At 36.4% G+C, this 18,516-nt stretch overlaps 1 protein-coding gene across 1 annotated transcript; it reads right to left on the bottom strand.

Moving 5' to 3' along the window:
• Positions 1-7,422: 7,422 nt before the first annotated feature.
• Positions 7,423-18,066, bottom strand: LOC116193713. The gene is made up of 7 exons (XM_031522462.1): positions 16,956-18,066; positions 16,538-16,854; positions 14,889-16,459; positions 14,188-14,527; positions 11,933-11,991; positions 11,418-11,476; positions 7,423-7,709 (listed from the first exon to the last, which is right to left on the bottom strand). Exons 1-7 carry the CDS (start codon positions 18,064-18,066, stop codon positions 7,423-7,425), a joined length of 3,744 nt encoding a protein of 1,247 aa, XP_031378322.1.
• Between the last annotated feature and the right edge of the window lie 450 nt (positions 18,067-18,516).

Here is an 18,516-nt window from a genome sequence, read left to right as displayed (position 1 = left end):
TGGGAATTTATTTCAGGCATGCAAAAGGTACTATGGCCTTTTACTACAAAACAATCGTGTTAATTGACATGTACCATGTGTTATGCAGTTTAATGAGCAACTTTAAATTGTTTTGTAGGATCTTCTACCAACTATGGAAGAGCTAGCTCTAGGAACAAAGCATAGGTTTTGTTTGAGACACTTAGAGGCTAATATATGGAAATATTGGAGAATTGCAGAGTTAAAGAACATGTTGTAGGATTGTGCTCGATGCCTGACAATGCCAAAATTTGAGAAGAAATTTTTGGAACTGAAGGAGGTGAATATGCCTGCATGGACATATATTAATAATTTACAACATCACAATTGGACAAAAGCTGCATTCAATACTACAACCAAGAACTATGCTTTGAACAACAATATGTCAGAGCAATTCAATGCAGCTATGGTGAAAATGAGAGGCAAACCCATCATTTCAATATTGAAAGAAATAAAGGTATATCTAATGAACAAGATGAACAATATCAAGAAGCAGATGACATAATATAGGGGTCCAATCACTCCCGTTACACAGACCAAGTTTGAACTTGCCAAGCAAATGAGTAGTTCATGAATTCCAATGTGGGTAGAAGATGAAAATATCTCAGTGTTGAAGGTGCAACATGTAGTGAGATTGAATGAGAAGTATGTTATGGACATTAAAGAGTGCACATGCTCTTACAGAGAGTGGCAACTTAGTGGGATCCCATGTGCTCACGCAATAGCTTGTATGGTCCATAATGACCTTCAACCTGAGCTTTTTGTCTATCAGTATTACTCGAATGAGACATGGGAGAAAATGTCTAGGCCATACATCCACCCAGTGAAAGGGTATGACCAATGGGAACATAATGGAGATGATCCTATTCAGCCTCCTAAATATTGCAAGGGTGGAGGGAGGCCTAGGAAGAAGAGAAACAAAGCCAATGATTTGCCTGATAATATCCATTCAAGGCAAAAAGAAAGCTGAAGACATTCACATGTGGAAACTGCGGTGGGAAAGGTCATAATAGTAGATTGTGCAGGGGAACTGTGAGAAGGAAAGACCATCAAAGAAGGCCAAGACTTTTGCAAAGGACAAGGTAATTTCATCACTTGAATAATTGAAATATTGAAAAGAATTAATAAGGATGCTTGTAATGAGAATTTCACATTTCTTATTGTGCATGGCACAACTATCAACTCTGGCAGTCAAGTTTAGGTACTGATTAGCTCAAAAATTCAGAATAATTATTTGTTATTTTATAGCTAAAATGGTATTCTTGTATTAATTCTATAGTGTACCCGACTTGAAGATGTTCCGCTATTTATACCAACTCCAACAATTTCTAATCAAGTACAGGTATGCATAATGGAATCTACTATAACATATTAACTTGGTTGTAAAATCCACTATAACATATTGTATTGTGTAATGGATTACAAAAAAAATGGACCTATGGATAAGGGATGGCTCCAAGTAGGTCATATGTATATGCACCACCCCAACCAACCATGCCAAGTACATCAGCAATGAGACCAACCATATCAAGTACATCAGCAATGAGATCCTCACCTCGTAGGCCAAGCATGCAAAATCCATCTCCAACACTACCTGTAAGACCCCCACCTCCTAGGCCAAGCATGCAAAATCCATCTTCTCCACTACTTGTGACACCCATACCTCATAGTCCAAGCATGCAAAGTCCAAGCATGAAGCGACCATTTCGATCCCCTCCACTAGCTGTTCAGATGAGACAACTGTTGAGGAGTCCCTTTTAGCCACCAATTCCATCTCCTTCATGTGAGACACGGGTCGATTAAAAAAAAAGAAAAAAAAAGGGGTGGGAAAAAGGCCTATGTGGCCTTCATTCTTTCCCCAGCAACTCCACCGCCATGGACTTCTTCCCTTTTCTTTGTTGCTCTGTTTTTCTGTTGGAAAAAAAAACCGAATGAAATAGAGAAGAACAGAGGAGGAGAAATAGAGAGAGCTAAGGTGCAAAGTTAGAGTAGAATTGAGGGAAACGAAGTAGGGAGAGTTAGGATATAGGAAAGAAACCATAAAATTGAAGCTGAAACTTGCATTTGCTTCGATACTCAACATGGTTCGGTATGTTCAAGCTATATTTTGTTGTGTTTTTTGTCTTCTTTGTATTTGTTCTTTGGATTTTCTTGCATGTGGCTGATATGGATTGTTTTATGTTGAATTTTATTTAAACAACTAGGGGAGTAAGCTCTTAAGGTCAATCTATGCCTTTCTGAAAGTGTGTATGTGAATATATATATATATATATATGTGTGTGTGTGTGTGTGTGTGTGCAGGCGTATGTATACATATATATAGGTATGTATATATCTTGCTCTTTGAGCTAATTGCAAATTAAAGGTTGGTCAAATAATTCCTAATAATGCCAATTCAGTTTCTGACTTGGGGAGTGATGCGATTCCTGCCAAGAATGACGAGGCCCGACAACTAAAGGAACCCAAGATCGTTCCACGATCAGATTTGATTGACGAACCCTCGACTCGTTGTTTACGACAAAAACAAGAACCTTGGTATAACTGACCTCAACCCGTTGTTTAATGCGAAACAAGAACCTCGGTATATAGGAAGACGCCACAAACGGTGGTGGAAAGCCGCTTGATAAGTCGATGAAGACGCCACAAATGGTGGTGGAAAGCCGTTTGATAAGTCGATGATGAACGCCACGGAAACTTCCGATAAGTTCGATTAGTTCTTCAAGAACCAAAGAGAATACTCTCACAATTTTCTGAATGTTCTTTACGTGTTTACACTCAAGAATGTGAATCACTCTACACTCGTGTTTTCACTCAAACAAACGTGACTTTTAACCCTCTAATGTTCTTACCACTCCTGCCTTTTTTCCACTCAATAATTCTCTTTAAGATCTTTTGGAACTAAACAAACAACTCCAAATTTTCCAGCAACAATTCACCAAGAACTCATCAAGGAAAATTAATGATCAAAGGAAATTTCAGGAAGAAAAGAAACAAGAGAAAAGGCAACCAGAATGAAGTATATCAGAATGTTATATGAAATTCTGGAATCAAAATCAATGTAGATCACAAAGAAAAGGAAATAACAATTTTAGAATGGTCCGAGGTACAAAATTTGGATCAAATTGACAACAATGTCTTCTTTCTTTTCTTTCGATCTTTTTTTTTCGGCTTTGCATTTTTTTTTGGCCGAATTTTTTTTTCCAGCTCTGTATTCAATTTTTGTAGCTGTGGATAGATTTTCTAAGATGGCATACTTTATTCCATGTCACAAAACGGATGATGCTTCACATGTTGCTGATTTGTTCGTAAGGGAGAGAATTGTGAGGTCCATTTTTTTTTTCTAACTTTATTTTGCAGCAATCATGTCTCACAACAGTGCTAAGAGTATTCCCAAAGGTGCTACGGAATTGGCTGATTCGAAAATACTTATAGAGGCCATGATGAGTGAGATGAGGCGTGTGATGAGGTTGGAGTTTGAGCAGTTTCATGAACGGATAGATCTGATGGAGAATAAACGTGTGGAGCAGCCACAAAACGCTCTTAATGCATGTAGGAAGGAAATAGTTCAACCGAGGGAAGTGAGGGTCGAAGATGAAGAGAATTATGGGTTCCTTTAGTTGTTGGGTCTCGTCATTCTTGGCGGGAATCGCATCAGGGAGTGTTTTCGTATAGAAACTTTCTCGTAGGATTAATTGGGATTGTCTATTGTGAATTTCAAGGGAGGTGAGAATATGCAGCAAGAGGAAGTAAGAGAGTGCAATAAAAGCTCAGGGTGAGGCTTAAGGGAGAGTACGGTGTTGGTTCGGGTCTAGATGAATAATAATAGTGGATGAATTTTCTTCTTATTTTTTTTTCGGTAATCAGTTCTTTAATTTGTTTCTTCTCCTCGGCCAATTTTCGTGGGAAATTAGCTAAGTCTAGACTTGATGAAATTCAGCTTCTATTTGTTTTGATTCCTTTATCATTAGCCATACTTAAGACAAGAGTTGAGCCTAAATTCAGTTTAATTATTGATGTGTTAGGTGTTACATATTTCCGGTCTTGTTCGTTAGGATTTAGGCAATTATTTAATTTGAAAATTTGGGAGAATTAAATGGCTAGCCATTAGTGTGAATTGATGATTATTATGCGATCATGCATCTTATACGCTTTCATATACATTATATATATAACGTGATACGTGAGAATGCAAGAAGGGGAAGTTGTGCGGTGTAAATTAAAGTTGTGCGGTGTAAATTATCATTGTTAAGTTGAATTTTATCATGAGAAATCCATGTATAAATTAAGTTGGAAATATATAAGCATATACTTATTTATACTTGATAATGGGTTTTCAATGGAGATTAAGTGAGCAGTGAAAATGATTATTAACATTTTAGTTATGAAATTGCTCATTTTACTGTTTAAAATGTTATGGGATTAATTGGTTTTGTTTGGGAATATTTTCAGATTTTTGAATTAATGGTAAGGACATCAAATGGTGAATTGAGTAATAGGAAAGGTTGGGTACTAACTTGCATCATTTCATGAAGCATTATTCTGTAGATTTATCTAAGATAAAATTATAAAGAGATCATGGGGGTTAATGGGGTGCTCCTTTCATTATTTTTTTGTGCTAGATAAGCATACTAGAGACTAGTATTGGATTGCTTTTTCATGAAAATGATTCTAAGTCATATTGAAATGAAGAACTAGTTTGCAATATAATCTATAATTTTTAGGGGGAATAAACGTACTGTCAAAGAGTATGATTAGTTACTTGGTGGTGTGATATATGCTTATAAATTGGTTTCTTGTTAAATTTAATATATGTCAGGGATGGAGTATATCAAAGCCATGTATCTCGAAAACTTGAACTTGATGATTTATTTTTGGGAGTTAACGGTGAATACCTTATTCCATTGTGAAATGATATATATTTATGTATATGTATATATAAATATATAATACGTTAAGTGAATGGTAATATTGGTGGGATTAATAGGATTGATTATAATAAGAGGATTTGACAGATGTTTTTTGTTTGTGTTGTAGTCGTCTGTTTGAGGTTATGTGATTATTATAATTATTGCAAGAGCTTTAGCTGGTAATAATTGCACGGACTGTATGAATTGATCTATGCGAATATGGGATAAATGATGGATTATGACGACATTTATGAGACATGAATTGTATGGATGTTATTAATATAGGAAATATTGTAATAATTTGGGAATAAGAATTTGGTGTGGGTGTATGATGTGAGATGGCATGGTTGCAGTTGATTGTACTTGTGATTGTTGTTTGACTATAGCCATGGGACCGCTGACCCGGCGGAATATAAATAGGGGCTTGATCGGCCGTTGGACCCGGCGAAATATAAATATGGGCCAGATCGGCCGTTGGACCCGGCGAAATACAAATAGGGCCTGATCGGCCGCTGGACTCGGCGGAATATAAATAGGGGCATGATCAGCCGCTGGACTCGGCGGAATACAAATAGGGGCCGGATCGGCCGTTGGACCCGGCGGAATAGAAAAAGGGGCTCGATCGGCTGCTCGACCGGCGGAATATAAATTGAGGTCAACTCTTACCGCCAGAGGTTAATAGGCGGCCCCTGCTTATGAGACATGGATATTAGGAGTTGCGGATGATATGAATGAGATGTGCGGGGTCACGGTACCGTCATAAATCTGTTGCAAGGAAATGCAACCCTATGGCTATATTGATTGGTTGTGTTATGTATTGTTTGTCTGATATGATTGTTGAAGTTGTGATGATTGTTGTGATTGCTATAGATGTGATGATTGTTGAGATTGTCTGAAGATGCTCCGTGAAAGTCGTATTGTTTGCTGAAGCTTGACTTAGTCAGTGTGTCAGTGTTAGGTGGTGCTGAGTTAATAGTTAATTCTAATATTATTATATCGTTACAAAGATAATTGATTGTTTACGAATGAATTTAGTAATTATTGTATATATTGTATAATATGCCGTACTGGTGAATTAAATGACGGACTTGGATATGCTAGTATTATCTTTGTTTATTTAAAAATATATTTTTAGTTAATAATAGTTCATTTCACCTTGGAATTTTGCGCTCACTAAGATGCAGCTCACACCCTACATATATTTTTCCAGATAAACTTCTAGCTGCGTGGGAGAACCATTTTTGATATCGGGGATCAGCTCGGAGAACTAGGTAAAGACTTTAGTTATTTGATAGATATTCTTTTTGTATATAATGAATTTGAAAATGTTACGACCTGAAGTTTTTGTATAGTTGGTTTAGTGATGTAGATTCGTTGGAATATATATATATATATATGTGTGTGTGTGTGTGTGTGTGTGTGTGTGTGAGAGAGCTTGCTGAAATTGTGATATATAATTATTTGGGTGTTTATAGAAAGCGGGTTTTTATATGACTAGTGTATGTGATAATGGAGATCGAGGAAATTTAAGGAAAACTCTGTCGAAATTTCGAATCGTGATGCTGAACAAGTTTCGAAATTTCGAATCGTGACACTTCACCACTTGTTCAGCATGATCCTCCAAGAGTCACCCCTGAACCATTTGAAATCAAGGGACAGAATCGTGTGATAAGTGAATCTGTGCAGCCATCAACCAGGGTCATAATGGCTATGTCAAAGAAGATGGCCTTATCACCCAACTCCAACAAGTAGTTGTGAAACAACTTCATTAGTAGGTGTTCTTTTGGGTAGGGATTCTAGTATGCATATTTATTTTGAAGCAATTCATTAGTGAGAGTTCTTTTATGGATAGGGATACCAGTATGCATATTCCATAAATGTATATCAATGTATAGCTCTGTGAAGCACAGTACCTTTTACAAACAACATAGTAAAGCAGTTGTGAAGCACAAGTACATTCTGAAGCAGATGTATATGATTCTGAAGCAGTTGTATATGGTTCTGAAGTAGTTTTCATGAAATGACAAAGTTAAAGCAGTTGTGAAGTACAAGTACTTAAGTCTGAAGCAGCTGTATATGGTTCTGAAGTAGTTTTCATGAAATGACAAAGTTAAAGCAGTTGTGAAGTACAAGTACTTAAGTCTGAAGCAGTTGTATATGGTTCTAAAGCAATTTTATTGATACGACAAAGTAAGAATATTCTTGTAGAATAACAATATTTTCATTGCTTCATTCATCATTCAATACACACATCATAGGAGTTGCTTCAAACAAGAATATCAAAATGTAAAGCAACTCCAGAACAACCAGTCTCATGTCACTTTCATACCACACTTCATTCGCACCACCAAAACAATCACCAAACCCATAAACACAATCAATATTCCCAAAATCCAACAAATAACTCTAAGTCTATTCAGTAGTTTCTCATTGGAGATATACGACTAATCAACCTCTGCTCCTCAGAAACCATGGATGAGCTCCCAAGCAGATCTTCTCATCCGAAGTACCCACAGCTCCTTCTCTTGTTCTTCCAAGATGGGCATCGGTAGAATGCTCTTCCAGGATTTGCTTTAGTGTAAGAAGTCATCTTCACAGCTCTTACCCCGCAATTGCAGAAGACCGATGTGGCTCCTGTAATGCTTGAGCTACTGTAAGTCGTGCTCCTTGGATAATAGCTCTCTTTCCCAGCAATAGGATCACTTGCGCCATCCGAATTGCACCATTGAGATTGTGATTGAGAGTATGAACTCATTGAGGCCTTCAATTTCTCCCTCTCCGTTCCTGTAATAGAGCCAAATTTGGGGAATTGGAAGTTAGGGTTAGGGATTCAATTTCGAATTTCAATAAAAAGGGGCAATTAGAAGGAAGGAGGAGGACGAGACGATTTCGTTTGTGGTTGTCCCGGGGAGGGGGGAAAACGACATTGTCTGCGATTGTCTTTCATCTGCAATTAAAAGATAATTATCAACGATGGCGTTATCACCAAGTCGGACGCCAGGTCATTTTTCTATCAAGAGGGAAAACGAAAGGGCAAAAATGGTAGACGAAATGCCAATGTTTGGAGCTAATTGGTGGTAGAAATATGTCAGGGGCAAAAACGGTGGCAAATGAATAAGTTGAGGGCGACAATAATAATCTACTCTATAATATTAAGGTTTCTATAGATATATAAAAAAAATTATATCTAAATTTATGAATATTATATACATAACTAATAGTCATATAGATTATTTTATTTGTTAAATTATCTCCTCTCATAATCCTTAATATCTCAATCACTTCTAATAAACTTTTAGTTCTATATTTATAGTATTTTTCTCCACCAAAATAATTTAAAAATTTATTTGCACGATTCCTATGCACATAGGTTTCCAACGAGTAATAATAATATAGCAATTTTTTACTCTGAAAAGGGAAAAAAATATATAAAAAAAACACTTGCCAGGGATGAGTTGTCTCTGGTGGTGGTGCCTTCGTGACTTGGGTGCCTCACGGGCGACCACCACCATCTAGATGAAGCCACCGACTCATAGGTGACTAGCGTCCAGTTATCAGTTGCCCCCGAGGATCAAGGCCATAGCCCCTACAAGTTGATCCCTACACCACGGTCGAGATGAGATCCTGAGGCCAATCAAGATTGAGCAACAATGCAATGAATCTTATTTAGAATTCAATGAACTTTAGGGGGAATGGAATGAGCTTAGGTCCCGTTTGGTACGCGAGAATGGAATTGAAATGGAATGCTCATTTCTTCATTGCATCTCATTTTCTTATTAGTATCTCTTACATATATTGGAAATGACATTTTCTCATTATCATTTTTCTCTTTCATTTTGATGGAATGAACAGTTCCTCAATTAAGAAAGAGAATGGTCATTCCTTCATCTCATATTATATCTTGTGAACCATCATATATGTTCTTTTAATTTATATATCTAAGAATTTTTATAACATGATATCTTGGTAAATACGTCTAATATTTTAATTTATGTGGTTGTTCGTTAAAATAACCCACAAACCAATATTCTAGTATCCAAAATATAATTAATTAGCTTTTTTCAAGTAAACGTAAAACAGTGAAGCATGTGTAAAATTATTGACGACAAACAAATTATAATGCATTTCACTATGATCTAGTTCGATGAATTTCACTGATGTTTGGGTCCAATGCTAGTCCTGAAGTCGTTGCCTCACCTCTTACTATTCGCTCTAAATTTCTTTTAAGATTTTGAAGTACACTTTGTTAAATGAAAGAAAATCAAATTGTTGCATTTTAAGTTAGAAATAAGATGGAATACTATCAATAAGATAGAAAGATCAATGAATGGGCAAATATTGATGAGATTGCAACGAATGAAAGAATAAATGTTGTGAAAGCAAACAATGCGCCTCATAAGGCTTGTACTAATCTTTCTTTATTAGAAACATTTATATATCTATAGAAAAAATTTGATAATTTCATAAGGAAATATGAAAAGATGAAGTACTATTTTAATTGAGGTCATCCACGACATCATTCAAAATATGACTCCAAAGTTTATAATGAAAATAAAACTAAATGTGTATGAGGGGTCAATAATCCACACACAATTTGCCTTTAACTTTCATTCAATTTGAAAGGGAAAAAAAACTTTTAATTTGATAAAAATGCAATCAACAAAGCTACCTCAACCACTTCGGAAAATGTAAAAGAAATATGAAAAGGAAACACCTCTTTCTTAGGCATGATTAGATACGCACATATGTAAATAACTTGTGGATTAAACCAAAAAATAATTAATATTCCAAAGAATTTTTCCCAAAAACTATATTACTGAAAGACTATGTCTTAATAAGATCATGAACCAAATAAGCCCATAACATAGACTTTTCTCTTAATGAGAATACTTTTATCTCAGTGAGAAGATATTCTCATTGTAACGTTTGTTAAAATAGTTAAAGCCTTTCGTCCTTTTTGTAATTTTAGCAATTAAAATTATTAATTTTTGAAAAAGGTACACAGACTGTTGGATAATGGGGCTTATTGGTCGGCACGGCCACCCCTCGATTTTGAGATCTGAGAGGAGTAGATATAGGCGATCTCTAGCAAAAGGTGGTATCGTTCTCCTAGTATTATATTTTATTTACTACTGAAAATTTAAATTTAAAATTATTTTCTAAAATTTAAAATCTAAAAATTATTTTTACGATATATTTAATAAAATATCATACTATTTTTTTTCATATAATGTTTTACATCTAATATCATATTTAAAAATTAAAGTATTTTGAAAATTTCACGAAAGTCATGAAATAATATTATTAATTAGGTTGATAATTTCCAATTCCTTTTGGCAAGTAATAATATTCATTTCTATAACTATAATTTTATTTAAAATAAAAATAAAAAATACAAGAAGTATTGAAACAGTTGAACCAAGACTTGGTGGGGTGTATGTTCGACCACCAAGCCCGATTTGAAAATATTATTCTCATTTCATCAAGTTAAGTTCAGTCTTTTCCTTGAATATCTCTAATATGAAAAAAAGAAATATGAACGAAGAAATATGTAATTATGATAATATATAATTTCGTGTACATGTATCAAAGTATATATTAACGTCACACACCTGGGGGATAATTAGCTTGCTGTGGAATAAAGTTTGTTCGAGTAGTCATTTGGTTTCTCTCTCATCCTTTAAGTTGAGATGACAGTCTGTAACAAACATAAATTAAAAACCTCCAATAACATAAGCAACAGTGAGAATACTCCTATGGTGAATTAAGAAGATATTGAAGGAAAAATTAGTAGAGATATGGCTGAAGTATTGTGTTGAGTATTACTAGGTGTGAAGTCGAAGAATGAAATGCTATTATCGCACTAATCAGGGTCCGATACTGACAGGACAACACTATTGAGAAACTAGAGAAAGTAGTAATGTACAATAATTGCAAAATTTAGTCGGGGCAACTTACTACAACGGTGATGAATTTGTTTTGCAGGCTCGAGGATGTTAACCATTTATATGTAATTTGATTTCACAAAAAAAATGACAGAAAAGATCAGTGTTGAAAAACTATTGACATGAAGTTGAAGTAAACTTGGAATACCAGTGCAGTTTGTCGAACATGATTTTTGTTAAAAGAGAAATATAAAATCAAATAGGACGCACAACATCAGTGAGAATTAAGAGAGAGAGAGAGATGCCACTTTAAGTAAAAGAGAGATTTCATTCATCAAAAAGAGTAAAAAGACAGATTTCAACATGTGCGTAGAAATTGCTTACAATAATAGTATATTTCCATTGACTTGCAGATTAGAGACAACAAAATTCAGCAAATTTTTCTTGTCTATTCCTTCCTTGGATTTCTGTGACGCTTCTGGGTTCGTCTGACGAGGCTGATGGGAAGAACGTGTCACAAAACACATTTTTTTAGCTTCTCACATGACTTTCTTGAGACCTGCAAGCAGTCGAAGTCATTAAAAAAAAAAGGAGAGAATGAGAAGACCTGCTAATCCATATGCATCTATGGCTCTTTTATTCGAGATGACCACGGCTTTGCAGATTCTGGCATGTTCCATGTTTTTGTAGCAATTAGCAAATTACTAATAGCGTCACATGGAAAAAGAAAGAAAAGAAAGATGGACAAGTTCTAATCTCTGCATCAACTGTATATTGCAGCATAAAACATCCACAAGAGGAAGAATTCTGCATGCCAGGGACGCTGAACCTGTCACTCGGCCTGCATAGCTTGACAGGGATGTCGTGATAGCATCTCGGGGAGATCCACATAACTGGGTGGCCTCACAATAGGAGACTGACTTCACGGGACGACTGGGGACGAAAGAACTGGAATGAGGTTATAGGACAAAACCAGTGCGTGTCGATGGGAAGAAATAGATGAAGCCACTGGAAACTTCCATTGCATTTGAGGCATTGATACTGATTTTGGTTGAGAAAATTGATTGAAAATGGTCAATGGCAACAGCATTAGTAGATTGACTTTCGTAGGATTACGAGTACATGCTTTGCTGTTTATGGACATCAACAGCATACTTGTCGGTCTCATCCAGTATTTCTTCCTGAATTAATACAATATACATGAACCGACTACAGAAGAAAACCGAGGTCTTGATCACATCGTCTGGAGTGACATGAATTAGATGATTCCAATAAACTCTTCATCGAAATTATTTTTGGAAATTTCAATAATTTTTTCAAAAGGATATTTTCAACTATTTACAAAGACAGTCAGAAATTAGTAGTTATGATTTATTTATAATTAAGTAAATCAATTATAATATATAAAAGTCGGGCAATTTGGAAATACACCACGGATCAATTTTTTGAAACCGTAGCACATGATTGACCATCTTTCTGATTGCTCGAGAATTTAATTCTTCATTGAAAATAGAGATTAAACACTAGAATATTTCTTGACGAATAAAAAACTTATAGTTTCATGAATAAATATAAAAAATTTCTTGAAAAAATTTCTTACTAATTTAAACAATCTGTATAATCTATGTAACATGTGGGTCCACATCTAATTGTACCAATTAAATATAATATAGCAATTACAACTGAACATCAAAATTATTCATAAATTTTTTTAAAAAATTCGTAATTCCTTAATAGATCATAATTTTTCGAAAGAATTGAACTTTCACCATTACTTTTATAATTTTTTTTGAAACGTTAACTTTACTGTACGCCCATGCAACGTCTGGGTCCGAACCTAGTCAAAATGCAAATGTAAATAATTAATATAAACAAACAGAAATGCGGCTGTTTCCAAATGCTTACTTATATTTGAGGGATCATCTATGTAATTACATGACGTAAAAATGAAATAGGATATTGAGGCAAATGTAAAATTTTACATGTAGTATACTATTACATTAAGGCAAATGTCATTTATAATGCAAGTGATCATTTATAGTGACGGTAGAACTGTATGCATTAAACTCAAAAGCTGACCCTCAAAAGTGTGAAAGATGTAACACCCCTTTGGAAAAAACTGTAATTTGGTTGAAAGATAATTATGGGAAAATGATCAGTTGGACAGGGAAAATTGAAGAATGGATGGTAAAAATGGCTCTTCATGAGGTAAGGGCATTTCTGGAATTAAGAAAAAAAGAGGTAAGGGCATTTCTGAAATTAAGAAAGAAACACAGGGTACTTTTGAAAAAACACTTCGAGGAGCTTTACACTTATATATATATATAGTAAAATATAGATATGTAAGAATATATATAATATGATATCTTTTGATAAATAAATCTAATATTGTATTTATATTCCTTCATTTAGGGATGATTAGTAAAGAAAATAACATTTTTTGACTGAATACTATTAGATTTTGATGCGATTCTCGCCAAGAATGACGAGACCCGACAACTAAAGGAACCCAAGATCGTTCCACGATCAGATTTGATTGACGAACCCTCGACCCGTTGTTTACTACAAAAACAAGAACCTTGGTATAACTGACCTCAACCCGTTGTTTAATGCGAAACAAGAACCTCGGTATATAGGAAGACGCCACAAACAGTAATGGAAAGCCGCTTGATAAGTCGATGAAGACGCCACAAACGGTGGTGGAAAGCCGTTTGATAAGTCGATGATGAACGCCACGGAAACTTCCGATAAGTTCGATTAGTTCTTCAAGAACCAAAGAGAATACTCTCACAATTTTCTGAATGTTCTTTCTATTAAAAATTGACTAAGATGAATATGTATAGACATAAAGTAATCCTAATCTGGTCATATCTCCTCCTATAGATAAGGAAATTAAAACCAAGAATATCGATAGAGATATGACATAATCTATAAAGATATAAAATCTAAATACCCCTAGAATATCTCTATGAGATTTAAACTTCAAACAAATCTGATGTTATCTTCTGTTGATCATCAACTATTCTAGAAGCTTCCTCAAACACTTGTTGAATTTAGCCTTGTCCGGAATCTTCTATAACTTGAATCAAATTGATGGATTTTTGTTGATCACGTGATTCATGTCCAATGGGCCTCCACGAATTTGCTTGAGCCCGAACCTCTTGAATTAGGCCGTTGAGTTCATCTTTAAACTTCTTTGCTCGTGCTCGCGTAATCGGTCCAATTGGAACTTGAACTGGATCCCTTGAAGTCGTGCTACGATTTGCATCATTCCCCTCCTCTTGAAAAGGATTTGTCCTCAAATCATCACCTACATCAAAAGGAAGCAAATCAAAAACATTAAAAGTAGCACTTACATTGTACTCACCAGGTAAGTCTAGTTTATAAGCATTGTCATTGATGCGCTCCAGGACTTGAAAAGGTCTATCTCCTCTTGGAAGCAGTTTGGAACGTCTTTGTGCCGGAAATCTCTCTTTCCTCATATGCAACCAAACCCAATCTCCGGGTTCAAAAATCAGCTTATGACGGCCCTTGTTGGCGTATTTTGTATACTGCTCCGTTTTTAGCTCAATGTTGAGTCTTGTTTTCTCATGAATCTGCTTGACAAATTCAGCTTTCTTTTTGCCATCTAAATTAACATGCTCAGTCAAAGGTAAAGGAGATAAATCCAATGGAGTTAAAGGATTAAATCCATAAACAACTTCAAATGGTGAAAATTTAGTAGCGGAATAAACAGATCTGTTATAAGCAAACTCAACATGTGGTAAACACTCTTCCCATGTTTTAATGTTTTTTTTTTATGATTGCTCTCAACAAAGTAGACAAAGTTCTATTTACTACTTCTGTTTGACCATCAGTTTGTGGGTGACAAGTAGTAGAAAATAACAGCTTAGTACCTAACTTACACCACAAAGTCTTCCAAAAATAGCTCAAGAACTTAGCATCTCTATCCGAAACAATTGTTCTAGGCATGCCATGTAACCTCACAATCTCCCTAAAGAACAAATCAGCAACATGCGAGGCATCATCCGATTTGTGACATGGAATAAAGTGTGCCATCTTAGAAAATCTATCCACAACCACAAAAATTGAATCTCTCCCACGTTTAGTCCTAGGTAATCCTAACATAAAGTCCATTGAAATATCAATCCAAAGCTCACTAGGAATTGGTAAAGGAGTATACAAACCGTTAAGCTGCACTCTGGATTTAGCTTGCCTACACGTAATGCATCTACCACAAATTCTCTCAACATCTCTTTTCATATGTGGCCAATAGAAGTGTTCTTGCAAAATAGCTAAAGCCTTTGCTACTCCAAAATGTCCTATTAATCCCCCACCATGTGATTCCTGCACTAATAACTCTCTCAAGGAACAATTTGGCACGCATAACTTATTCTCTCGAAATAGAAAGTCATCATGCCTAAAGAACTTACCACAAGGAATTTTCTCACAAGCTCGATATTCCTCACAAAATTCATGGTCATCAGCATATAAATTTTTAATGTGCTCAAAACCAAGCAATTTTGCATCAAGTGTAGAGAGTAATGCATACCTGCGAGAAAGTGCATCGGCGACCACATTCTCCTTACCTTGCTTATACCGAATGACGTATGGAAACGTCTCAATGAACTCCACCCATCGGGCATGTCTTTTGTTTAGTTTGTGTTGGCCCTTCAAGTGTTTCAAGGACTCATGATCGGTGTGTATCACGAACTCCTTAGGCCATAGGTAGTGCTGCCACGTCTCTAAAGCTCGAATCAATGCATACAACTCTTTATCATAAGTTGGATAGTTTAAGGCTGCCCCGCTTAGTTTTTCGCTGAAGTAAGCAATTGGTCGTCCTTCCTGCATGAGAACTGCACCTATACCAACACCTGAAGCATCACATTCAATCTCAAAAGTTTTAGAAAAGTTAGGTAAAGATAATAAAGGAGTGTTGGTCAGCTTCTCTTTGATTAGCTGAAACGCCTTCTCTTGTTCTTCTCCCCATCTAAATCCAACGTTTTTCTTGATCACTTTAGTAAGTGGTGCTGCTATGCTACTAAAGTCCTTCACGAACCGCCGGAAGAAACTAGCAAGTCCATGAAAACTACGAACATTACTTACAGTTGTGGGACTAGGCCACTCTTGGATTGCACGTACCTTCTCCTCATCAACCTGTATACCTTGTGCACTAACAACAAATCCCAAAAAAACAAGCTTATCGGTGCAAAAAGTACACTTCTTCATATTAGCAAATAACTTTTCCTTCCTAAGCACATCTAAGACAGATTTCAAATGTACCTTATGATCATCTAAGTTTTTACTGTAAACGAGTATATCATCAAAGTAGACAACCACAAATCTACCTATAAATGCACGCAAAACATGATTCATAAGTCTCATAAAAGTGCTTGGAGCATTAGTCAAACCAAAAGGCATAACTAACCATTCGTACAAACCGTATTTTGTTTTAAAGGCAGTTTTCCATTCATCTCCTTCTTTCATTCTAATCTGATGATAACCACTCTTTAAATCAATTTTAGAAAATACACAAGAACCATGTAACTCATCTAACATATCATCTAAGCGAGGAATAGGATGACGATACTTTACCGTTATGTTGTTGATTGCTCGGCAATCAACGCACATTCTCCACGTCCCATCCTTCTTAGGTACAAGTATTACTGGAACAGCGCATGGGCTCAAGCTCTCCCTCACGTACCCTTTCTCTAACAACTCCTTTACCTGCCGTTGAAGCTCCTTTGTCTCCTCAGGATTGCTCCTATAGGCTGGTCGGTTTGGAATTGTCGCACCGGGAACAAAATCAATTTGATGTTCAATCCCTCGGATTGGAGGTAAGCCATGTGGTGTTTCCTCGGGAAAGACATCCTCATACTCCTGCAAAAGAGAAACAACAAAACTAGGAAGAGAGATATCAAGTTCGTTAGTATTGAAAAATGCCTCTTTGTACAAAAGTACAATCATCGGCTGATTTAAAAACATTGCTTGCCTAATTTCTCCCATGTTTGCATAAAAATTCTTTTGTTTTCTCTCTGATTTCTCTCAATGGCCGAATTTTGATTTTCTTTTTCTCTCTCATTTTTCTCGGCCTCTCTCTGATTTTCACTCTTTTTCTTCTGTTCACTCTCTTTCTTTTGATCACTCTCTTTTTGCAATCTCACTTGATCCTCATATACTTGCTGCGGAGTCAATGGTACAAGAGTGATTGATCGTTGATTAAGTACAAAGGAGTATTTGTTCGTAAAGCCATCATGCTTCACTCGTCTATCAAATTGCCATGGACGCCCTAGCAACAAGTGTCCTGCTTGCATCGGTACTACATCACACAACACTTCATTTTCGTATTTACCGATTCGAAATGCAACTAACACCTGCTTGTTCACCCTTATCTCACCACTATCATTCAACCATTGCAGCTTGTACGGCCTAGGGTGCTTCACCATGGGCAGTCTTAATTTTTCCACCATTGTTGCACTTGCGACATTAGTACAACTACCACCATCAATAATCACACTACATACCTTGTCTTTGATGTAGCACCTAGTGTGAAAGATGTTCTCCCGCTGCACTTCTTCAACTCCTTTTGTTTGCAAGCTTAATGCTCTCCTTGCCACCAATGTCAATGCATCTGGAACTAAATATTCCTCCTCGGGAACGTCCTCCAATGGGGGCATGTCATCGGTGTCGGAATCTTCAGTGTCGGTCACAATGTCACCATTGTCTCGCATCACCATGACCCGCTTGTTTGGGCATTGACTTGCTATGTGTCCCCTGCCTTGGCATTTAAAACACTTAATGTCACGATTCCTAGAGGTAGAAATGTCGGTTTTACCTTGAGGAACATGGCTGGTTGCTTCTTGCTTTTGCTCGGTTTTCAACATCGACGTGGATTGCTTCTCATCTTTCTTCCACTGATTCGGTTTCCAAGTGGATGTGCTTGGACTTTGGCTTGCACGTGTATTGCCTTTCCTCTTGAACTGGTTCTCAATCTTGATGGTCATGTGCACCATATCCTCCAACTCCACATAATGTTGTAATTCCACGGCATTTTGAATTTCTCGGTTCAATCCAGCCAAAAATCTTGCCATAGTAGCCTCCCGATCCTCCTCTACGTTAGCTCTAATCATGGCCACTTCCATCTCCTTAAAATATTCCTCTACACTCCGGTTACCTTGCCTAAGACTTTGTAACTTATTATACAGCTCCCGGTAGTAATAACTAGGAACAAATCGCTTCCTCATCACCCTTTTCATTTCCTCCCACGTATCTATAGGTGGCTCTCTATTTCTTCGCCTATTTATCATCAATTGATCCCACCAAACAATTGCATAATCCGAGAATTCAATTGCTGCCAATTTAACTTTCTTCAGCTCGGAATAACTATAACAATCAAATACAAACTCCACTTTTTTCTCCCACTCAAGGTATGCTTCGGGATCACTCTTTCCTTGGAACGATGGGATTTTCATCTTAATACTACCCAAGTTATTATCTTCCCGATTCCTATCTTCTCTAAACCGCCCTCCATGTCTCATATTACTAACAACCGAATCTCGATCATCTTCATCAAAACCAGCCCCATAAATCTCTTCATCTTCAACCCTCACTTCCCTCGGTTGAACTCTTTCCCTCCTACGTGCATTAGGAGCGTTTCGTGGCTGCTCCACACGTTTATTCTCTATCAGATCTATCCGTTCATGAAC

Source organism: Punica granatum, chromosome 2, assembly GCF_007655135.1.
Source record: "Punica granatum isolate Tunisia-2019 chromosome 2, ASM765513v2, whole genome shotgun sequence".
NCBI lineage: Eukaryota > Viridiplantae > Streptophyta > Magnoliopsida > Myrtales > Lythraceae > Punica > Punica granatum.
This window is presented reverse-complemented; position numbering and strand designations above follow the sequence as displayed.

Coding starts and splice junctions, on each gene's coding strand:
- LOC116193713 (XM_031522462.1), bottom strand. CDS start 18,066: ATGAAAAGGGTGATGAGGAAGCGATTTGTTCCTAGTTATTACTACCGG. Junction 16,460..16,537: donor CAAAGGAGCTTCAACGGCAG/GTAAAGGAGTTG, acceptor CTTGTACCTAAG/AAGGATGGGACGTGGAGAAT. Junction 14,528..14,888: donor AGAGATTCAATTTTTGTGGT/TGTGGATAGATT, acceptor TTCCGCTACTAA/ATTTTCACCATTTGAAGTTG.